The 21982-nt window shown below is 47.5% G+C and overlaps 2 protein-coding genes across 30 annotated transcripts in view; both read right to left on the minus strand.

The window, feature by feature from the left end:
- Positions 1 to 206: 206 nt before the first annotated feature.
- On the minus strand, positions 207 to 8082 carry STAC3 (SH3 and cysteine rich domain 3). Of its 6 annotated transcripts, none has more exons than XM_045588178.1 (13): positions 7886 to 8082; positions 7005 to 7156; positions 6240 to 6303; positions 5692 to 5959; positions 5354 to 5451; positions 4867 to 4930; positions 3909 to 4006; positions 1884 to 1950; positions 1653 to 1702; positions 1291 to 1376; positions 1053 to 1104; positions 899 to 976; positions 207 to 643 (listed from the first exon to the last, which is right to left on the minus strand). In XM_045588178.1, the coding sequence occupies exons 3-13, from the start codon at positions 6300 to 6302 to the stop codon at positions 545 to 547; spliced, it is 1023 nt and encodes a 340-aa protein (XP_045444134.1). In that variant the 5' UTR covers position 6303; positions 7005 to 7156; positions 7886 to 8082; the 3' UTR covers positions 207 to 544. The 6 variants fall into 6 exon arrangements, with proteins under 6 accessions (XP_045444134.1, XP_045444133.1, XP_045444132.1 ...); XM_045588177.1 differs by having other exon boundaries at positions 839 to 976; positions 5692 to 5953; positions 7886 to 8075; XM_045588176.1 differs by having other exon boundaries at positions 839 to 976; positions 7886 to 8072.
- A 984-nt stretch (positions 8083 to 9066) lies between these two features.
- R3HDM2 (R3H domain containing 2) overlaps positions 9067 to 21982 on the minus strand; it is a 144073-nt gene continuing 131157 nt past the window's right edge. For 22 of the 24 annotated variants that reach the window (XM_036455968.2, XM_045588171.1, XM_045588174.1 and 19 more), the window contains 6 exons: positions 20680 to 20780; positions 14127 to 14296; positions 13602 to 13749; positions 11425 to 11522; positions 10915 to 10999; positions 9067 to 10091 (listed from right to left, as the gene is read on the minus strand). In XM_036455968.2, the coding sequence (XP_036311861.1) occupies positions 9751 to 10091; positions 10915 to 10999; positions 11425 to 11522; positions 13602 to 13749; positions 14127 to 14296; positions 20680 to 20780 (943 nt within the window). In that variant the 3' untranslated portion in view covers positions 9067 to 9750. The remainder of the gene's footprint in view (positions 10092 to 10914; positions 11000 to 11424; positions 11523 to 13601; positions 13750 to 14126; positions 14297 to 20679; positions 20781 to 21982) is intronic. The other 2 variants (XM_045588158.1, XM_045588175.1) reach the window with 2 other exon arrangements.

The raw sequence follows: 21982 nt of genomic DNA on the forward strand, positions 1-21982 counted from the left end.
GGCGGCGCGGGGAGGGGGCGGGGGGTGGCCCCAGGCCGGCTCTCTGTTCTTTACTGGCCACAGAGCCTCACCTAGCGGACGCCCTTGGCTCAGCCCAGGCGGGTTTCAGGTTACCCGATGGCAGCAAAATGTGACCGCTGGGAGGATTTTCCACCACTCCGCAGGCCCTCTCCCTCCTTGGCCCCGAGTTAAAGAACAAACTTTTCTAACTTTTGTCAAAACTTTAATGAATTCACAACATTCAACAGTTCGCCTCCCACCCCCCCCGCACCCCCCCACCCCCCCGCACCCCAGGGCGTCTCCTAGTGGAAACGCACTCTTTTTCCAGCTCTCAAAGGCTGTTCTAGGCACCAGTGTCTGAGGGCAGAGCCGAGGGAGGAGGGCGGGAGCCCCTCCTTCCCAGGAGCCCCGTCTCGCTACGGCGGGCCTTCCCGCTCCTCCCTTGCTCAGTGTAGTTGCTTTCGCTCCATTTCTTCTCCAGCTCCCACTGGGCCTGCCCAGATCCCGGCCCGGGTCTCTCCCCGGCAGGCGCCTGCCCGCACACCTAAATCTCCTCCAGGAAGTCGGTGGGGAACAGCCCCACCTTGCGGCCAGTGTAGACCTTGACGTAGCCGCCAGCTTCATCTCCTTTCTGCACCACGATCTAGGATTAAAGGATTAGGGAGGAGAGAAACCAAGGGAAAACAGTTGTAGAGGAGAGCAGGGGAGGCCGGAGTTACGGAGGCCTCTCCTACTTTCATTGATGGAGTGCGGTTTGCAGAGGAGCCTCCCGGCCTGGGGTTGGGTTGGGGCACCACAGCTACCTGGTCTTTTTTTAAATTTAATTTTATTTTTTAACCTGGTCCTTCTTGAGGGTGATCTGTCCTATTTCGCGATTCCCCACGAAGGATCTTGTTACCCGGTGAACACGTTCTCCAGACCGGACCCGAATGATGAAGTTTGGAGGGAAAAATCCGACTTTTTCCCCTATTTTCCCCTAGAGGAGATGGTGGGGAGAATCAGCCTTTTAAACTCAACCCATGCCCCACCCTCCCCTCAGTCATTTCTCTTACCCGCCACCACTCCTCATTGGAGTCATCAATGACTGTGATCTTCTCTCCAGGCCTGGCAGGGGAGGGGAGGGGCTCTGAGATTTAGGGGCCTTAGTCTCCAGTCCCTTGGCCGTACCCAGGCCCAGCCTCCATAAGCTCCAAGCCCTGAGCATCCCTTCCCCCTTTCCTTTCCCAGAGGGAGCTGGCTGTGCCCTCTCCGCACCCAGGACACCCCCACCCCAATCGTAAGGCCTCTCACGGGAAATCCAGGTCGTCTTTCTCCAGGGCTTTGAACCGGTAGAGAGCCACAAAGTAATGAGACTGCTGGAAGCCAGGCTGCTTGTGCTGGGGATGAAAGGGGATGAGCCTCAGGACTCCTCTGTCCCACATGGAGGGGCAGGAGCCCGAGGCAGGAGCATTCTCCCGACACCCTCCATTCCAACGCTCTCCGGTCCCTGAACTGTGAGGAAGGCATTAGTAGTGTGTGTGTAAGGTGGTGGGGAAGGCCGGTTAAGGGGAACGGGAACCGAGGGGCAGTGTGAGCTCTTGCTGAGGTGGAGAGAGGTGTCAGACTGGGCTGGGAAAAGGACTGGGCTCCTTGCAGGGAGAAAGGAGTCTCACTTTGTCATCAGGTGTCTTCTTTTCAGCCTTCTTATCCCCTTCAGGGTTTCCTGGGATGAGAAACACCAACAAGTTGTCTCTGGTTCCTGGAGGGTATGCCTCATCCTCTTATCCTTCTGTGGCGGGGCCTCCTTTCTCTCCAAACCTGTGCATCCTTTACCGTCCTTTCCCCGGGCACTGCTGAGCCCCTGACCTCCTCTATCTCTGTGGATGGAGGTGGGTGTCACTCACCGTTCTGGGCTTTGCCTCCCTCTGGTCTGGCCGACTCTGGCTCCTCTTCCATCATGGCTGCTAGAGGCTGGAGGATACACCAGAGTTAGGAAGATGCTGTCTTGGGAACCCATGCTTGCCCCGGCTCTCCAGTCAGGCAGAGAATAACAGGATCGAATGGTTGGAAGGAGCATTGGAGAAAATATCTATTCAATCACCTGCCTAACGCAGAGACGTTCTCTGAAACATCCTGGCAGGTGGGCCGCCCACATTGTGCTTGAATGCAGCTAATGATAGGGAACTCACTACCTTGCAAAATAAGCCCATGCAATTTATTTATAGGACATTTCCCCATATTAACCTATGCCAGTCTCCCTGTAACTATTAGTCATTTCCCTGATTTGCCTTCTGAAGGGATATAGAACCAATATAATCCCTTTAAAGATCTGAGGACATGTTAGCACATGTCCTTCCTGCCTTTTTTCCCCTCCTCTCTAATTATTCTCAGTCCCTTCAAATCATTCCCTAAGATCCCAATACTATGTCCTTTACTATGTCTGTCCTTAAAAATACTTCGGTGTATAAGAGAAAAATGGGCAACATAGCTTTTATAATTCCCATAAGAAAACAGAACCCGAGTGTGCTAGCCCTTCTGGAAGCAGCCAAATCACATTGTTAGTGCCTTACAGTCATAGCTCCCTCCACAGAATTCCCTAATCTGTACCCAACTTCCATATCAACTACTTTGAAGCCAAGTCTCTAGTTCTGTTTTTGTGCAGTTGATTTGTTGTTGTGTTTTTTATTTTTGTTTTTTCCTTACAAAATTTTAAATGATTAGTGCTGGGCCTTTTTCTAGTCTATAAGATTTCTGAATATATTATTCAGTATAAATTTTTCCTTTTATGTTTCCCACAAACTTGATGGGTATACCATTTATGTCTTCATTTGCACCAGTGAGAAAAATGTTCATACGTGAGGACCAAAGACAAAATCATGTTATGGGCCATCAGCAATCTTCCTGTAGCTGGACACTCCCTAAAGGACTAGGGTCCTTTGGGTACTGTCCTTTAGTCAATTTTAGCATTCCATCTAACCGGAACTGTTATCTACATTAGTCCATCCTGGTTGTCCAGAAAGGTATAAGGTTACACTGACAAACCCCTTGCTGAACTGAATGCAAATCTATGGCATCATGACTTTGGTAATTTACTAGTATATATATAAAAGTCTAAGTGACCAAATGACTGAACGACAGAACGACCTGTTGCTATGACGCACACTAACCACCAGGGGGCAGGTGCTCAATGCAGGAGCTGCCCCCTGGTTGTCAGTGCGCTCCCACAATGGGAGTACCACTCAACTGAGCGAAGGGCGCCAGATGCTGGGCTTATGGCTGGCAAGTGCAGCTGCTGTCCCACCTCCACTGCAGCGCGACTGAGTGGCAGCAGGCACAGCGGGGCTGGGATGAGCAGGAGCAGCGCCTGGCCTGGGCTCAGGCTCCTACTCAGCTGCCTACCGCTTTGTGCACCACTACATCCCTCGGGGGACGTGGAAAGGGTCCCAGATTGCGAGAGGGCACAGGCCAGGCTGAGGGACTCCAACAGTGCACGAATCTGTGCACCAGGCCTCTAGTCCTATTATAAAAGGCCACCAGCTTTGTGCCTCAGTTACCTCATCTATAGAATAAATGGGTCAGACCAGATGATCTTCATGGACCCTTGTATGACTCCAGAATTACTGGGCAAATTCTGTTCCCTGAATTCAAAAGCACAGCTCTTGCCTCTCTTGTCTAGCAATGCCAGTGGCCTGGGGTCTAGCCTTCAGTTGGTTATAGTGACTAATCTGACAGTTTCACAAAGGAGTTCCTGGAGAAAACGCATGCTATGACAGTTGTTCTTAACCTGAGGCCCTCTAAAATCGCATGCAAAACTCTGTCTGTTCGGTTATGTGCAATTTTAGGGGAAAGGGATCCTAGCTTCTTCCAGCTTTCCAGAGAGGAGACATGGGGTCTCTGGAAAGGAACTCAGTAAGAGGTATGGTGCTCACATTTTTCTTATCTGCCTGTCCTTTCTTCCGTTCTTTGTTTGCCATGATCACCCCAGTGCGCAGTGTTTCAAACACAGGGTCATTACGATTTGCAGAAGCTGGTGGGAATGGGAGAAGAAAGAAGACATTACTGAGGAGGCAGGGAAAGGCTTGGAGGAGAGACCTCCTAAGTAAGGGAGAGGTGTGACTGAGTAGATACCTGTGTGTGTGTGTGTGTGTGTGTGTGTGTGTGTGTGTGTGTCGGATCAGGAAAGTTGTCATCTGGGCATACCTAGATCATCAATCTATAAAGAGCTCTAAAAACATCATTGGAAATGTAATGTAATGGAGAAAAATACTCACCAGCACTCCTTCCAGACAGAGCATTCATTATATGATGTTGGAAAGTCAACTTTACTAAGTTGCTTGGGCATTGGGGAATGCTCAGAGTTCCCATTCTCCTTCTCAGGAGAGTGGTCCTTTAACTGCTGGCTTTTTTGGCCCCCTGTGGCATAAGTAAGCAGGGGTGCTTGTACCGGCTGTCCTTTTTATACCCTTACTCATCACAGAATTTAGCTTCACCTCAACATCAGTGTTAAGGATTGCTAAACTATGCATCTGCCCAGGATGTCCATAGCTCTGGGTCTGGCCATAAGCTGGCACTCTTCTGTAACAAGGATGAGTGCAATTCTTGTTCTCTTAGAAATGGTTTTGCATATGCAGAGCACAGCTTTGGATGAAGATTCAGTCTTGGCCCTGCCTCTTGCTGGCTGTGTGGAGACCTAGCTAAATCTTGTCTCCCTCAGCTATCAAATAGGGGAATATTGACTCTGCATCCAAGGTGGCTAAACTATTAGGTTAAGAGAGAACCATGGGATGGAGAATCTTTCTGTTTCAGAATTTAGTTTCTAAATCTAGAGGTGTGCTGAAACTATCTCTAAACTTGCCCATTCCCTCCGGTTCCATGTGAGTCACTTACAGACACTAGCGTACTGCTGGTTGCTGTAGAGTGGGGAGCTGTAGGCCCGATGAAAACCAGGGGGCTGTGGGGTAGGATGGAAAGCATCAGAAAGAGCAAGGCAGGACCCAGAACCCCATCTCTCCCATGAGTGCTCACCCCTTTTTGAAGTAAGAGATGAGCTGAGAAAGAAAAAGCAGGGAGCCCTGGCTGGTTTGGCTCAGTGGATAGAGCATAGGCCTGTGGACTGAAGGGTCCCAGGTTCAATTCCCAGTCAAGGGCACATGCCTGGGTTGTAGGCTTGAAACCTGATGGGGGGCGTGCAGGAGGCAGCAATTCATGATTCTCTCTCAACATGGATGTTTCTCTCCCCCTCCCTCTCCTTTCCTCTCTGAAACCAATAAAAAAGAAAAAGCAGGGACATGGAGGGGTGGTCTGAGGAGAGACTGGCAGGGGTGTGGCTGGAAACATGCTCCCTCTATTTTCTTGCTCCCCGAAGCCTACTCACAATCTTGCCGAAGCATCTCTGCATCTCCACATAGGACTGACAGTGTTCGTGGATGTTGGTTTTGCAGTTCTTGCAGCGAAGCCCAAATTTGTTGTTGACTTGGGAGAGGGGAGAACATTTGGGTGAGGTTGCTACTTCCCTTGCCCTTTGTACCATCGCTGCTACTATAGTGCCTACTTCCTTTTCTGTGTGGGACCCCACATGCTCAGTCTCTAACCGTCTTTCCTTAAAGCCATATCTTGCCACAGCCTGTCTGCTATACCAACACTCCTCTGCTAAGCCCTTTCCCAGTCCCTGCCTTCAACATCACATGCTTTCTCCTTCCCTTCATGACTCACGCACAATCATCCGGGCACAGACATCACAGAATTTGGGCTTCTTGAAGAAATGATCTTTGAATTTGTGGGGCTTATCATTGACAAGCTTAGGAGGTTCTGGGGGTGGCTCCTCCTCCTCCTCCTCTTCTTCCTCCTCTTCCTCATAGATGTAGTAGATGGGCCCACCCCCAGCTCCCACGGCCTCCCCATTAGCCTGGGGCTCTGGGGGAAGCTCCATCTCCTTGGTCTCGGTAGACTCCTTTCTGAATAACTGCTTCAGCCGCTGGAGCTGGGAATGGGGGGTAAGTTTGGGGGGGAGGAAGAAATGAAGGAAACCCAGTGTTAAAAGAATTGTCATGCTCTCTAGACTAGATAAAGCTGAAGCTCACTAGACATTTTTCTAGCTTGGGGCAGGATTGGGGGGGAGGGATTACTGGGGCTGCAGATGCTGGCAGGCATTCTAACAGCAGAGGAGTCGCATACAAGTGAGATCAATTCAAGCACTTTTCTTCAAGTGCTGCACTGGCTTCCCAGTTCCCCACACCCAGTGGTCAGAGGCCCTGACTCACCCCACTTTGCCGAGTCTCTGCTGGGGAGGGCTTAGGGGACTCCAGCACCTTCTTTTCTGTCATCCTGCAAGAGGTTGGACCCCACTATGACATCTAATCCCTGACTGCCATTCTCCCTCCCTTATTTCTTTCCCTTTTAGTAGGGTGGTCCTTGAAGGGGAGGTTTTGGGAGAACTTTGGTTAGAAATCTTTTCACAGAGCTTATGGATAGGAAAATTCCATGGAGATCCAGAGAAAAACACAACAGACTAAAGAACTTCCCAACTAGTTCCTCAAACCAAAACCCATCCATCCACTCTGAAGTGCAACCCCCAAATTTGTAGCCCCAACACAGTCAGTACTCAAGGCTGCCTGGTTTAGGGATTTTCCAACAGGTACTTCATTTCTCCTGGGAACCCATGGGCAGTAGAGAGAGGACACACATCTCCCCAGACCTCCTTTTATCCGGAGGCTGATGTGCGGAGGGCTGGGCTGGGGCACTTGTTCTCTACTTCCTTGAGCGCCCGGGGGCCTAGGGCCTAGTTCCCAGCTTGCCTCAGGCCTCAGCTATTTTAAGTTTTCCAAGTAATATGAGCCTTTCCTTCCCTTTCTACTCCCTTCTCTTGACCCCACTCCAATCCTAGCTCTTTATCCTGGAGTAGAATAATTTCACTCCTAAAACCTAAACTACTAGACAAGAAGAGAAATGAAGTTGAACAGACTACGGATTGGGGAGGCTGGGGTGAGCAGTCCTGGAAACGGAAAGAGGATAAAGAGGCAACTCACGTTTGGGATTCCCTGTTAATTCAGTCTTGACGGTAGCACTGGAGGAAGGTTGGTCCTCTTCCTTGGGGGCTAAACCCCCCCAGTACCCTCTGAACTCACACCAGCCACCCAGATGGTATTTGTAGACCGAGCCTCTTGCCTCGGTGTCAGAGCTGGAACGACAGGGCTGGAGTGAAGTGGACAGCTGAGTGACACAGCTGACATAGAGAAATTGGATATGGGGAAGGCCTGGACCCTAACTCCTCCTACCTCCCAGAGTTGCTGTTCCCTAGTTTCTCATCTGTGGTGTGCAGGTCAGTATTGGGTAAATTCAGGAGGGGACAGTGTTCATGCTGTACACTCCTTTGGATAATTTTAGATGAATGAAGGTAAGGATTATGAACAGCCTTTCCAACCAATCCCCTTTCTCCAAAATTTCCCCCAATTCTACCCTCCCTGGACCTGCTTTAGGAATTAGGCCTTGAACTTCCCAGCCATTCTTCTTGTCGCCATGTGTCTTTATACCATCAAGCATAGATTTAAACTCAAACCTTTGGAAAGAAAAGGGCTGGGAAATGGTGAAGAAAGGAAACTTTGAATTGTCAGAACTCTCCAATAGGCCAGACTACATTGCTTTCTTCTCTGTGGGAAGTTGGAGGGCTACCTTCCTGCCATCTTGACAGGAAGTGAAGAACATGTGGTATTGCTCTGTTTTCTCCAACTGTCCCCAGAGGCATCTTCCCCCTATTCCTCTAAAATCTTGTCCTCAGGGTGAAAGGAATTCTATTTTAAAAAGCCAGGTTGGGGGCCTGGGGGGGGGGGGGGGGGGGGTGTGATCAGGTACAGAAGGCCTAACAATGGACACAGGCAATAATAGCTGCCACCCGGGGAGTTTTTATCACCTTCAAGTAATATCCCCAGAGAACTGCAAACTCTTGGGAGGTGGTAGGATGCCAGGCTTCCCACTCCCAGTCACTTTGATTCCGATTTCATTTCCCTCCTCAGATGGCCCAGTGTATGAACTGATGGGTCAGGGAGTTATCAGGCATTCTTATCTCAGGCAGGCAGCCTTCTCCTGCCCTGTGTGACGCGGCTGAAAAAGGAGATACCGCCATCTCAGAGGATAGCAATTTGAAGGTGACAATACAGTGCCATTTTAACCCTTGTATCTGTTCAAGTAAAGTGTTATGCTGAAGGTTGGGTTAGACAAGCTTCAGAGGAGCCTAGCTAGAGAAACTGCTCCCCAGACCCAAGAGATTTCCAGGGCAACGTTCTTTGTCATTTCCATCCCCCACTCCTTTAATGGGTGGGCAAGATTGAAAAGGGGCTGCTGGTTGTTCTGGGTATATGGGCTCTTTAATGACTCTGGTCTGACAGGCTGAACAACAGACTAGCTCTGAGAAGCCTCAGAGGAAAAGCTCCACCTTGCAGGCAGGTGACTTCGGCTCTTCACCTTTCTTCAGCTGCATAGCAGGGGTGGTTGAAAACACCTGGTGTCTTGGTACTGCAAGTTTAACTGATGTAACTTTTATTGTAAGAAACATCTACTCTGTTCCTGCCAGGAAGAACCCAATCGACTGGCTTTAGGATTAAAGTAAGGCCCAAGCCTTCCATCCCTGAAGAGTTTTCAGCAGACTGGATGGACAGGTAAGAGGTCAGCATTCAACCCAGTTCTGGACCTCACTTACCCCTCTGCAGCTCAGCCTCAGGGACCCTAAATGAGTGTCACAGAAGGAAAAGAGTGGAAGGAACCTCAGAGGTCACCCAGCCAGTCACGTCTCTTGGGCTCTTGATAAGGACTCAGAGCTGCAGAGTTGAGAAGTGATATGCCTGATGAACCACAGTTAGTGGCAGAGTTGGGAGAGCTCAGAACCAAGGTCCCAGTAGAGACCCAGCCACCTATCAGAATTATGTGTGAGGAGGAGGCTGGGACACAGGAAATAGTGTTAAGAATATAAGTGTTCATATGCTAGAAAGGCCATCCAAACCCACATCAAATCACTCCACTCTGTGCGGCTGTACCTACCCAGGACCTCCAACCCTTACCCACTCCAGGACAATAAAAGAGAAACGGGGACTGACGTCCAATTGACTTTTTTTTTTTTTTATATATATTTAAAAACAAAATCAACCTTCCCCCAGTAACCCCCCTAACAAACAAAAAATCAGATTAAATAAAATTTACAGTGAATATACCTAGCAAACATCTGTATGTGCAATTAAATACTGTCTGTTACTGCGGCATGAACCTCAAACAAACAATATACAAGTGTTCTGGGGGGTTAGGGGGAGGCCCAAGTTTTAACTTTGTGGGGCTTGGGGTGACAAGATGGGAAAAGTGAGAAGAAAGGGAAATCAATTTCATTTTTCTTAATTCTTTCCATATAAATATATTCATAAAGACCAAAAATGAAAAGGGAGCTTGGGATGGTAAGGAAATTAGGAGATCAGGGAGTGTAGAACCCTCCCAATTCTACCTGACCAAAAAATATGAGAGAAATCCATTTCACGGTGGGAGGAGAGATAAAGAATGATAGGAGAGGTTGGAAAGGAGGGGGTAACAGAGGGAGGCCAACCAGGGAGAGGGGGCCCACGGCAGGGAGTAAGGAGTCCAGTGCCAGTGTGTCTGTCTGTTTCTATCTTCATCCCTACTGTCTTAGGCTCCAGGTTAGTGTCTGTCGCCTTCCTTTCTCTCTCTGTCCATGGTCTGCCAGGGAGTTGTCCACCTTGCCCGCACCCCTGCTGTGCGAGTCCTTTCCCCTCAGATTTATTGGGAGCTGGCTCGCTCCAGGATCCTCAGGTCATAGTTCTTTTTGGCCATTCGAAGTTTGAAGCGACTCACGGAGTTGTTGAGGCGAAGGGAGGCGTTTTGGGCAGCCAGGGGGCTGGGAAACACAGCCACAATGGTGTACAAGGCAGCAAGGTCTGCATGGCGACCATTCTCAGCAGTCCCACTACTGTCCCCCCCGCCCCCAGCAGGCAGCCCCCGAGCGTCCTTGAGCCACTGGATCTTGGCGCCGGACATGGCGAGCTGAGTGAAGAGTTTGTCCGCCTCCGTACGAGTGATGCCCTCAGGAAGATCTGTCACCTCCAGCACCCGCCCCAGGACTGGAAAGGGAGGAAAGAGGACATTGTGAGAGCGTTAGAACAGGAGGGCTGCACAGCGACCCAGCAGAGAAGTATTTAGTGGATCAAGTCTACACACAATGTCCTCAAAAGCCCAGCCTTTCCCACTTAGCCCTTTCCTCCTCCAGTCAACCCAATTCCCCACCATCCTGATCAAGGCAACTAGAAGGAACTAGCGAACTTCTTCAGTCAAGAGGTGGCAAGAAGGGACTGTTTTCTCGTGGAGCTGTTACTGTCAGGAAGCATGGCTTTTGCTGATGTTCTTTCACAAAATCAATAGCCAAATAGGATCCCTTACCAGAGGCTGGCCCAGACAGAGTCCTCTATTATCACCTAGGGAAGTCAGTTTCCCTCCTTTACTTTTTTGGCAAACTGCTCCAAATAGGAGAAATCCGGAGAGGTCTGGATACCTAGTATGGAAGGCCTGCAGGAGGAGAGTCACTCCCCCCCCCCTTGGCCCCCAATATTCTCTTGTCAATCTTCTCTTCAATTTGGTATAGGACCACTGAAGGTAGACATCCTAGATTAAATTCAGGACCCCTCCCAGAAGACTCTTGGTTAATAATAGGCTCAACGACCCCCAGCATTGTGTTATTCCCAATTTTTACTATCATTTTCCCAGGCCCTGGAATAGTTTGGTAAAAAGAACAAAAATACTTCACTTCTCTAGCTTCTCCTTGTTCTTAGTACAAAGGGCTCTATTTCCACTCTCCTCCCTAAGCTGGCTTTCCCCAGCCATCCTGGGCTCACGTAGGCCTGGAGGGGTGAGCACATTCTCTTGGGGATTCAGTATCCTGTCACTCACCGACATCCGTGGTCCCCAGGTCAGTGGAGGCAGATTTGAGAGCTTGTCTCTTACTCCGGTTTCCATGCTTCAATCCACTCTGTCCCTTCAACATGGAAAGAGCAAGCTCATCCTGGGTAGATAACATTGATTGCCTTGCATCCCAATGTCTGTCTGAGAGATTAAGCAGCGGCACCCAAACCTGAGGACCCCATCTCACCAGGCAGTCAGATTGGCCAGCAAGTGGCCACTGAGAAACAAAGAGAGCCTTCACTCTTGACACTGAAGTGGAATGGGAAGAGTGATTGCTGGAGTGCTCTGAAATAATAGCTACCAACAATGTAAGATATGTAAAGCACTTACAACAATGCTTGATACATACTCAGCACTATTGGTAGGCTCCTCCTACTCTGTCCATTCTCTGTTTTGTCTCCCTTGTCTACCCTGCTGGTTGAGGTGGATGGCTCAGAGATAGGAGCCTGGATGAGAAGGGGTGTCTGATGGTCCTAAGGCTGATGGGGACATCCTTACCTGGTGCACTGTGTAAGTCGACTGGCCATGGAGCAAAGGAGGGCAGATGGACAGATTGTACTGCAATGGCTGGCCCAAGAGAGAGTAGCGCCCATCACCTAGGAAGGAAGAACAGATAGTTTTCTGGAAGTTTGAACTTTATGGTATGATTTTTATGAGATTTCAGGGGACTTTGAAGATAGATACTGTTTCTACTTTTTCTATTACAGGAGTGCCCATATGACTGATTTAAGAGTTGTCTCTCTTCCTAAATCGCTTGCGTCTCAGCTGTATCTCAGACAAATGGGGCTATTAGGTTCCATCATCCTTCAAGGGTTTTGTCTACTCTAGACAAAAGGTCCTGGAGGAAACCTACAGACCCTTATGAATGTTTTTCATTTCCTTTAAAAAAAAAAAAAAAAAATATATATATATATATATATATATATATATATTTTTTTTTATTGATTTCAGAGAGGAAGAGGGAGAGAGAGATAGAAAGATCAATGATGAGAGAAATCACTGACTGGCTGCCTCCTGCATGCGCCAACTAGGAGATTTCTCCAAATAGGAGAAATCCTGAGAGGTCTGGATACCTAGAATGGAAGGGGGATCATGTATGCAACCCTAGCATGTGCCCTTGACTGGAATTGAACCTGCAACCCTTCAGTCCCCAGGCTGACACTCTATCCACTGAGCCCAAATAGCCAGGTCATGTTTTTCATTTCTCAAATAGATTCTCCCACCCCTTATCCAGGGATAAATTTTCTGTCTCATGTCAGCATCCAGTGTAGCAGGCAATAGTACAGACTTGGAGCCAGCCTGCCCAGGTTCAGAGTCTGGCTCTGTCACTGAAAATGGGATGCTGGATATGTCTTCCCTTCATTAGTGTTGTTGGAAAGGTTAAATATAAGATATGTAAAGCACTTACAGCAATCCTTGATACATACTAAGCACTATTAGTGTTAGCTATTGTTGTTGGTAGCTATTATTTCAGAGCACTTTAAAGTTTTTAAATTATATTCTCATCTTATTTTTATACTGTTTGTGACCACCAAGGCAGGAAGCAGATAAGATTATTCCCATCATATTTGGGATTAAGCCTATTCTATGGATTAGAAAACTGAGGTTTGGCTCCAAGTTTAAGTAACATGTTCAACATCACAAAGCTACTTGAGTATGAAGCCAAGTCTTTCAACTCAAACCAAGCATTCCCTCTTCTAAACCATGCTGTGTCTGACACAGCCCATATTCCCAGGCCTCATACTCTTTCGTTCATTAGAAAGTTCAGTGAGCCCTGGCTAGTATGTGGCTCAGTTGGTTGAGCGTCATCCCATGCACCAAGAGATCACAGGTTTGATTCCCAGTCAGGGCACATGCCTGGGTTACAGGCTCAAGTCCTAGTATGGGGCATGCAGAAGGAAGCTGATCAATGATTCTCTCTCACATAGATAATTCTCTCACTCTCTAAAAATTAATAAAAAACATATTTAAAAAAGAAAAAGAAAGGTCAGTGAACTTCTATTCCCTGGCTCACAGTCACTTTTCTTGGTGGTAACTACTAAATATGTAAGTTAACAGGGGCACCTTTAAAGAAGGGCAAGCCCTAGCTGGTTTGGCTCAGTGGCTAGAGTGTCAGCCTGTGAAGTGAAAGGTCCCAGGTTCGATTCTGGTCAAGGGCACATGCCTGGGTTGTGGGCTTGATCCCCAATGGGGAACTTGCAAGAGGCAGCTGATCCATGATTCTCTCTCATCATGGGTGTTTCTTTCTCTCTCTCCCTCTCCTTTCTGAAAATAAAAACATATTAAAAAATAAAATAAAGAGGGGCAAGTGTCCTGGTCTAAATAGGGATGTTAAAATAAGAGTTGGCTTGCCCTGGCCGGTGGCGTGGTTGGTTGGAGTGTCGTCTTGTATACCTAAGGGCTGTGGGTCTGATCCCTGTCAGGGAACATGCAGGAGGCAGCCAATGGATGTTTCTCTCTTGCATTGATGTTGCTTGCTCTCTGTCTCTCTCTCAAATCAATACAAATATCCTTTGGTGATGATTATAAACAACAACAAAAAAAGAGAGTTGGCTCCCAGAGTTGGATGGCCAGGCATACTGCTCCCTGCCTGTTGTTACCCTCTCAATCTCCCCACTTGGGAATGGGATGTGAAGGGAAAATCTGATGCCGTCAGCCCTAATCTGACCCCTTACCCTGTGCTGGACCCCCGGGCCGGGGGAACTGTGTAAGGACAGGAAGGGGACTGAGTCCTGTGCAGACACTGCTGAGGCCGGTGACAGGAGAGGGTGCTGGAGACTGGGTAGGAGACGTGACGGGGCTGCTACTCATTTGTGTGTTGGCCTGTGGGAGAAAAGAGCACACATCACATAAACACTAAACATTACTCTTTGACGTTATTTCTATAGCTTGGCGTTATTTCTTCAACTTGCCTCAGGAAACTTCTCTTGGTGAACTCCGACAAAGTCAGGTGGCTCTTTCAAACTGCCCCCTTAGTCCCTAATTAGTATGTATTGTTTTAATATCCACTTTTGAAATACCATTTTAAGTATTCTCTTAGCATTTTCAAGTATGTGTCCCATCTGCCATCTTAGATCCTAGGTACTTTGAAATAAGATGCTCTTCTCTGTCTTGTGTTTTTTCTCAAAAAAGAGGTTGCTCAGTCAATGACTAAGATTACTCCTTGAGAAGAATCTGGTCAACTCCTTGCCAGGACTCACCTGTGGGCTACTGTCAGGGTTGTACAGGTCTCCAGGTTTCTGCCCCCGCTGGTCCATGCTGTAGTATTTACAGTGACTCCACTGGACCATGGATGGGTTCTGGGGAGACTGGGGTCCATTAGGGACATTCAGCTGCATGACCACCACACCTGGTCCAGAAGGTGAAACTCCTGAGTGGAGTAAGAAAGCAGAATTCAAACTCTATTTTGGCCTGTCAGCTTATCCTGAGCAGGAAAGCTAGTAAACAAATCCACCAGCTCTCTTCATGGTCACTTAAACTGTGTCCTGCCAGGAATGTGAGGTAGCTACTGATTTGGTTTCTGACTCTTTCTCCCTAAACCAGTGGAAATTTGAGTGGAAGGGACATAAGTCCCAGATGCCAATGCTTTCCTGGTCTTTACCTGGTGAGGGGCAGAAACCTGAATCATTCTGTCAAGATTGGGTATTACCAAATGCCCAAGTTAGACTGCTCAAATGTCTGGGCACAGTATAGGTGCCAGTCTGGCTCTTGGGCCAGAGCTGTAGGCACGTGCAGGCTTTTCTGGTAATAGCTGTAGATAAGCCAGCAATCTCTGGTTGCTCTGGAGAATATAAATGCACATAGCTTTACTAAGCCAGACCCAAGAGGTACTTTTTGGGCAAGGGTAGGGTGAGTTGGAAACATTTCAAGCAGAGATGTATATCATATTCAGGAAATGGCAATCAATTCAAAATGCTGAGATACCAGGGCTATGTAAGGGGAAGTAGTAGGAGATGAGATATTTATTTATTCAGCAAACATTTATTGAACATTTACCTATGTTGCTATGCTTGGCACGGGGTGTATAGCAAAATTGGGTTCCTGGTCCTCGCTGGTTAGAGCATTGGCCTGTAGACTGAAGGGTTCCAGGTTCTATTCTAGTCAAGGGCATGTACCTTGGTTGCAGGCTTGATCCTCAGCCCTGGTCAGGGCATGTGGGAAGCAACCAATCGATGTGTCTGTCTCATATGTATGCTTTTCTCTCTCTGTCTTTCCCTCTCCCTTCCACTCTCTCTAAAAATCAATGGAAAAAATATCCTCAGGTAAGGATTAACAACAATAAAACAAGCAAACAAAAAACTGGTTCCTGCTCTCATGGAATGAACAGTCTATTAGGGAGCCAGACAGTTAAGAGCTTAAAGCACATTCTGGTGAGGGTCTTTATCCTGTGCAGGGGTCCTCAAACTTTTTAAAGTGGGGGCCAGATCACGGTCCCTCAGAGAGCTGGAGGGCCGGACTATATGAACTACTAATTCCTACTGTAACACCTCGGCTGCACTCACTGCTCAAAAAACCTGGCGGGCCGGATCAGACTCCTCTGCGGGCCGCATGTGGCCCGCGGGCCGTAGTTTGAAGACGCCTGCTAGGGGCTGGGCATAGGACCTGTGCTTCAGAGAGCTAACTCAAGTGGCTGAATGTAAGATGGCTAAAGGAGGGAGAGACTAGTGGCAGGAAGACTAGTTGGGAACCTCTGCAAACCAAATGAGGAGGTTTGGAATCAGGCAGTGACAGCAGGAATGGAGTGGGAGGGTCAGATCCTCTCTAAAGGGGTTTCACTGACAGGTTCAGGTGACTGACGGGATGTGATCCTGAGGTTTTAGCACAGCCTAACCTCCTCACAGGCTGAGGGAAGGAAGGGCTCAATGAGGAGGAACATTAAGTCCTGAATCTTCCTCATGGTGAAAAGCAGGGTAAGGGGTCAGGAAGCAATTTGATAGACAGTCCCTGCTGGGAGGTACGGGCAAGAGCTCTGCTTCTCCTGGAGGAATTGTCCACCGTGAGGGTCTGCTCTTGACCTCCCCGGATGTATTCCTTAGAAGACAGGCTGAGTGCATGTGTGTGTGGTGGTAGAGAAATGGACTGGGGCTTGCTAACTCAAAAACCTGCTGCAATGCTTCAGTTGTCATGGCTCGGTGCTCTGGGGCTGCTACTGCCATTGCCATCACATTGCTTTCTGTGATGGGAAATGTTGCAGCCTCTGCCCTGGGCACCAGTCCTGCTGGGAAGTAAGTGTGATTGCTTTTCTCAGGTATCACCGGTCAAAGGAAAGGAAAAGAAACAGCAGGAGGCCTGAGAGCAGTTCAGGAGACACAGCATCTGTTGTATCCTATTCCCCAGTCAATTTGTGCCCCCTGCCCAGGGTTCATCTAATCAAAGAGCACAGATACTCAGAGGGAAAGGCTGGCACCTCCCATCTCTTGCCAAGTGGGACAGGGTCATCAGCACGGCTTGTAGAACCACAGGAAAACTGCACAGCTGTGGAATGTCATACATTTAAAAACTCCTCCCTTACTCTAGTGGCTTTGGGCATTTCATTTCCCCATCCTAAGAGCCCCACCTGCTCCAACATCTACCAACAAAATTGCAATTGACCTTATTCAAACATCTCATTGCTACCTGAGGGGGCCAAGGTAAAAATAATCAAATCTACAGCTTTTCTGGAAGGCAGTTCATAATCTGAACCTAGTGCCCTGGGCTAGGAAAGAGTGGAGGATGTGTGAGTGTGCAGGATGTGAGCATGTACAAGGTGGTGAAAGCTCTTTCTAATTGCAACATGTAGCCATAGGAGCTATTAGGAAGCTCAATGGGAGGGGAAAAGAGAACAAAGTCCTGGTATTATTTTCTCTGAATTCCAACAAAAACACAGCTAGGATGATCAGTCACAGCTTCAGCCCTCCCCACAATGAGTCTTTCTCCTCCTTCCCTGCTGGCCTGCAGCATTGTTCCTTCACTCAGCCGAGGACACAGAACACTACTTGGCTGATGAGCTGATTTTTATGCTTCTCTTTCTCAAGCCCAAAGCAAGTGGCATCTGTTAGCCGCTGAACTGTCGCTACTTTCTTAATGGACATGGCAATAACACCCCCCTTGCAATCCCCTCCCCCACAAAAAAACCCCACCTCACCTCATGGCCCAGTGATAGCACTTCTATATAATCAGATTGGAGGAAGAAGCCAGGGTTGGAGTAGGAAGGGGGAGAAGGGGAGAAAAGTGTTGAATAAGGAAATCAATTTTAGCTTGAAAGCTCTGAAAGGAGAGGGGACGTGTGAATGGCTCTTTAAGTGGCATCATTAAACCTGGGCAGAAAGGTCGATTGGACAGAGCAAACCACATAAATACAAACAGATGACATTTATGTCTAGCAGAATTGGTTTTTGTTTAGTTGTGTTTTTTTTTAAATCACTGAGGAAGAAGCCTGACAAGGAATCAAATCTATGGACAGGAATGGTGAGAGAAATAAAATCCATAGCATCTTTCCAAAATTACAGAATAGAATACAATAGTATCTGGTCTTTTTTTTTTTTTTTTTGTGTGTGTGTGTTAGAGAGGGATTTCTTCAGGGAGTGAGAGAGAAAACAGTCTCAGCCTGAGGTAACCTCTCAGCTACAAAACGAGGCAGTAAGTATGTGAGAGGCTATGTCTGTATGTGCCTCACGCTGGCTACACTGCTGTATCACTGTGAAGTGGGAGTCTGGGTACAAGTTTCTCTGCCATTTTATGTCTGTGTGCATCTTCCCCAGACCAGCATTTCTGTAGAAACCTTAAGAGACTTGCAAGCCATCATTTTAGTGGAAAATAAGTTGATTCCTGGGGTTATAGTTATGTCTAAGATCACAGTGGAGGAATTAAGATCCAGGCCTGGGGGTAAATTGGGCAACTACAAAAATGTATTAATAAACCAGAACAGTTGTTCCAGGAACAGTCAACCCTAATCCCTGTCTTTATTTTTGGAAAAGTGACCATGTTGCTTCATGGGAGAAGGGCGGGTAATTGTCCTCTGAAGGTGACACAGAGCCCTTGTGGACTATGCAGGTCTCCTAGCTCCCCAGTAAAGGGTAAAGCGGAAAGGAAGACAGAAGAGGTACTTTTCTTCTACTTCCTCTTAGGTTTTTATAAGCAGGGATTGAAGACTTTTAAAATCAGTGGTATTGTGGATATGGTCTCTTAGATGTGGGAGAACAGTGGGTCCTATCATCTAGGAAAATCCAGAAGGCCAGGATCAAGCAGGGAAGAAAGGAATTATAACAGAAAATTCTGAAGAAGCAAGGGTACTAGACAATAAAATGGGTTTCCTCCATTTCTATTAATTAGGGAAGAGCCTGATTACCTCCATCCAATCCCAGCCCAGATCTCTTAGGTGCAGCCAACTTTCAGAATAGCTGTTTCAGTTTATTTTACCCAGCACCAAGTCCAGAGGAGGTAATGAAAATTTTTTCACTTGGTTTGTTTCATATTCAAAGACCTTATATTTGAAGATGAACAGATATATAATCAGAGACCCAACAGATATACTGATATACCATAAGGATAGTACATACATATGTACACATTTACTTTTACCAAATAAAAGAGGAAATGCCATGTGGTATCAAGCACCATCAAAGGCTGCATTGGTTCTTGGAGCTGGTGTCTAAAATTTCCATACCCTGATGGGAATGTCAAGGTCAAGTGCTCCTGGGGGAGAAACAGCTAGAGAGACTAATTCTATATAATAAAACCCCAATATGCCAAGTGTCTGGTCATCCATTCAAGCAATCAAAGTATAATATGCTAATGATATGTTAAGGCTGCTCAACTGCTTGCTATGACATGCACTGATCACCAGGGGGCAGACGATCATATGGATAGGTTAGCTTGCTGCTGGGGTCCAGCCCATCCGAACTGGGAGAGATGGGCCTGACACACCCTGGAGCCCTCCCCCGGTCCCTTCCTGGGTCCAATTGTGCACTGGTGGGGTCCTTTAGCCTGTCCTGCACCCTCTCGCAATCTGGGACACCTCAGGGGATGTCAGAGAACATGTTTCGGCCTGATCCCGCAGGCCAGGCAGAGGGACCCTTACTGGTGCATGAATTCGTGCACCAGTCCTCTAGTAATATAAAAGGTAAGGGCTGTTGAATTTATTTATTTATTTATTTATTTATTTATTTATTTATTTATTTATTTCAGAGGGAGGGAAGGAGGGGAGGGGGAGAGAGAGAGAGAGAGATAGAGAGAGAGAGAGAGAGAGAGAGAGAGAGAGAGAGAGAGAGAGAAACATCCATGATGGGAGAGAATCATGGATTGGCTGTCCCCTACAAGTCCCCCAACTGGGGATCGAGCCCATAACCTGGGCATGTGTCTTTGACTGGAGTTGAACTTGGGGCCTTTCAGTTTGCAGGCCAATGTTCTACCCACTGAGCCAAACAGGCTAGGGTAGGGCTTTGAATTTAAAATCTCTCAGCCTGTGAGACATCCATGTTTGGTCTGGAAGAAGTGATTGCTCCTTGAAGGTAACACCTAATTCTGTCTTATGAGCAAAATTAATTCTGGAATCCACTCTCCAGAATCTAACACGAGTATAAAACATTTTATGTGAAAAGTAGTACATTTCCAAATGGAGAAATTGGCAAAAATACCTCCCTCTCCCCAGCAGAGGGCACTCTGATATTCCCACAATCTAAGTACATTAAGACCTCCTGCCTTCCAGAACCCCTGAAGCTTCTTTAACTGCAGTGTGAAACTATGTTAGGGTGGGGTGAAAGGGAAGGAAACAAGGACAGCTGCACTTGGTGTCCTGGGGGGAGTTCTTGGCCAAGCCAGACAGTGAAAGGCCGCCTGACATAAGCTTATTCACCTGGGAGAGTTGGTCCCCTCAAAGAGGGACCTAGCCAATGTGTGGCTCAGTGGTTGAATGTCGACCTATGAACCAGGAGATCATGGCTCGATTTCCGGTGAGGGCATATGTCTCACCGGAAACTGTTAGGGCTCGATCCCCAGTAGTGGGTGTGCAGGAGGCAGCCAAAAATTATTCTCTCATCATTGATGTTTCTATTTCTCTCTCCCTCTCCCTTCCTCTCTGATACCAATAAAAATATATTAAAAAGAAAAAGAGGGCCTTTAGCTGTTAACACAATATCTATTTTCTTCCCACTGGAGGGAAAGGAATAGAGTACAGAAGCCTGTTGAAAACAGACCAAAGTTCAAGTTCTAGGACTGTGACTTTAGGCAAGTCATTTATCCTTTCAGGCTTAAATTTCCCCTTCATGAAGTTGTAGTAAGAATTAAAATGATAAAATGTATGTGATCACATACAACAAAGTGCTAAACAAATCTAAGATAAGACTTAAAAAGCATTTACCAATCTTGCTCACACTGCCAAGAGGGGGAAAAAAAAAAAAAGCTGTCATAGGAAGAGTAAGTGCAGGAGAGAGGTAAGCACTTCATGTCTCAAACGCATGTGGTAAATGTAATGGTGAATTCAGAAAAAGGAAAACAAAATACGAAGGAAAGAACAATGAACCCAATCAGACATGTGACTGCCCAGGGATGGGGATGGGGCAACCACCTCACCTTTTTTGAGAGGTCAACTTCAGCACCCCTGAAAAACACCAGCCAGGATTTGGTCTTTCTTCCTGATGGGGTCACACTATCCTTGAACGCTCTCTCTACTCTTCCCAGATCTAGAGCAGCATCTGCTTTTGCCAGTGCCCAAGACCACTCCCCCCTCCCGCCTCCTCTCCAGCTCTCAAGCTGCAGCAATTTTTATCATCTTACCTGAGAACTGCTGTGGCATCTGTGGTGGGCTGCAGGGAGAGGGAGACTGAGGCATCTGGTACTGCTCAGAGCCAGGAGGCTGTAGAAATCCCACAGAAGGGCTGGGGAAATACAGAAGAGAGGAGTGGTAAAGACATGGAGGGAGGAACACAGCTCATGACAAACAGCTGTTGCTGCCCGGGCCTCCCCTATGGGAAGCAGAGGCAGCTCCCAGCCATTCCCAAACCAATTTGCCATGCAATTTCTAAAATCACTAATCAGTTCAAAGTTAATTATATATATTTGTACTTGATCAATTAGGAAGCTGCTAATCAGTGCTACAGATGGCATGTCAGTAACACACGCTCTTTCCAACAGTGTGGAAACACCAGATACATACATGCGCATACATGCACATAACACAAATACACACACACTCTGAGAAACATAATAGACACACAAAAAGAGTGCCAGAGACAGATATACAGTGCAAGAGAGATGGGTATGAAAGAACTACAGACATGTATGATTGAGGATATTTACACAATGGCAATCACAGATAGTCACCTAAAGACAAACAGGGAAAACCCCCCCATAAAGCTTAAGACAACAGGAGACATCCTATCTAATAAAAGGGTGATATGCAAGTTAACTGTCATGCCATCACAAAGATGGCGGTGCCCATAGTGTCCTGCATCCTGGTCACATGGAGGGAGGGAGGGGCTTGTAGGGGTGATGTGAGCCCATAGTCCCACACCCTGGCAGTGTGGAGGGATGGGCCTCTGGCCAGAGGCCAGGATGCTGACATTGTAGGCTGGGCTGAGGGACACCCGCCAGGCATGAATTTTGTGCACTGGGCCTCTAGTACATATAAAAAGACATAAACATACACACTGAGAGAGACACACAGAAATACCTGCAAGTAGGCCCAGACTTGAGTTCTAGTTCCAGCTCTGCTTTTAACTAGTTGTATGACTTTGGGTAAGTTCCTTAATATCCCTAGCTAGAACTTCTTCATTTATTAAAAAAAGGGAGAGCCCAACTGGTGTGCATCATGGGTTGAGCGTCAACCTATGAACTGGAAGGTTGAGGTTCAGTTCCTGGTCAGGGCACAGGCTTTGGGTTCAATCCCCAGAGTGAGGTGTGCAGGAGGCAGCCGATCAATGATTCTCTCATTATTGATGTTTCAGTCTCTCCCTCTCCCTTCTCTGAAATCAATAAAACAGTATTTTTTAAAAAGGAAGAAAAATAGCCCTGAATGGTTTGGCTCAGTGGATAGAGCGTTGGCCTGCAGACTCAAGGGTCTGATTCTGGGTAAGGGTGG

This window comes from Pipistrellus kuhlii, unplaced genomic scaffold, assembly GCF_014108245.1.
Source record: "Pipistrellus kuhlii isolate mPipKuh1 unplaced genomic scaffold, mPipKuh1.p scaffold_m20_p_3, whole genome shotgun sequence".
Lineage (NCBI taxonomy): Eukaryota > Metazoa > Chordata > Mammalia > Chiroptera > Vespertilionidae > Pipistrellus > Pipistrellus kuhlii.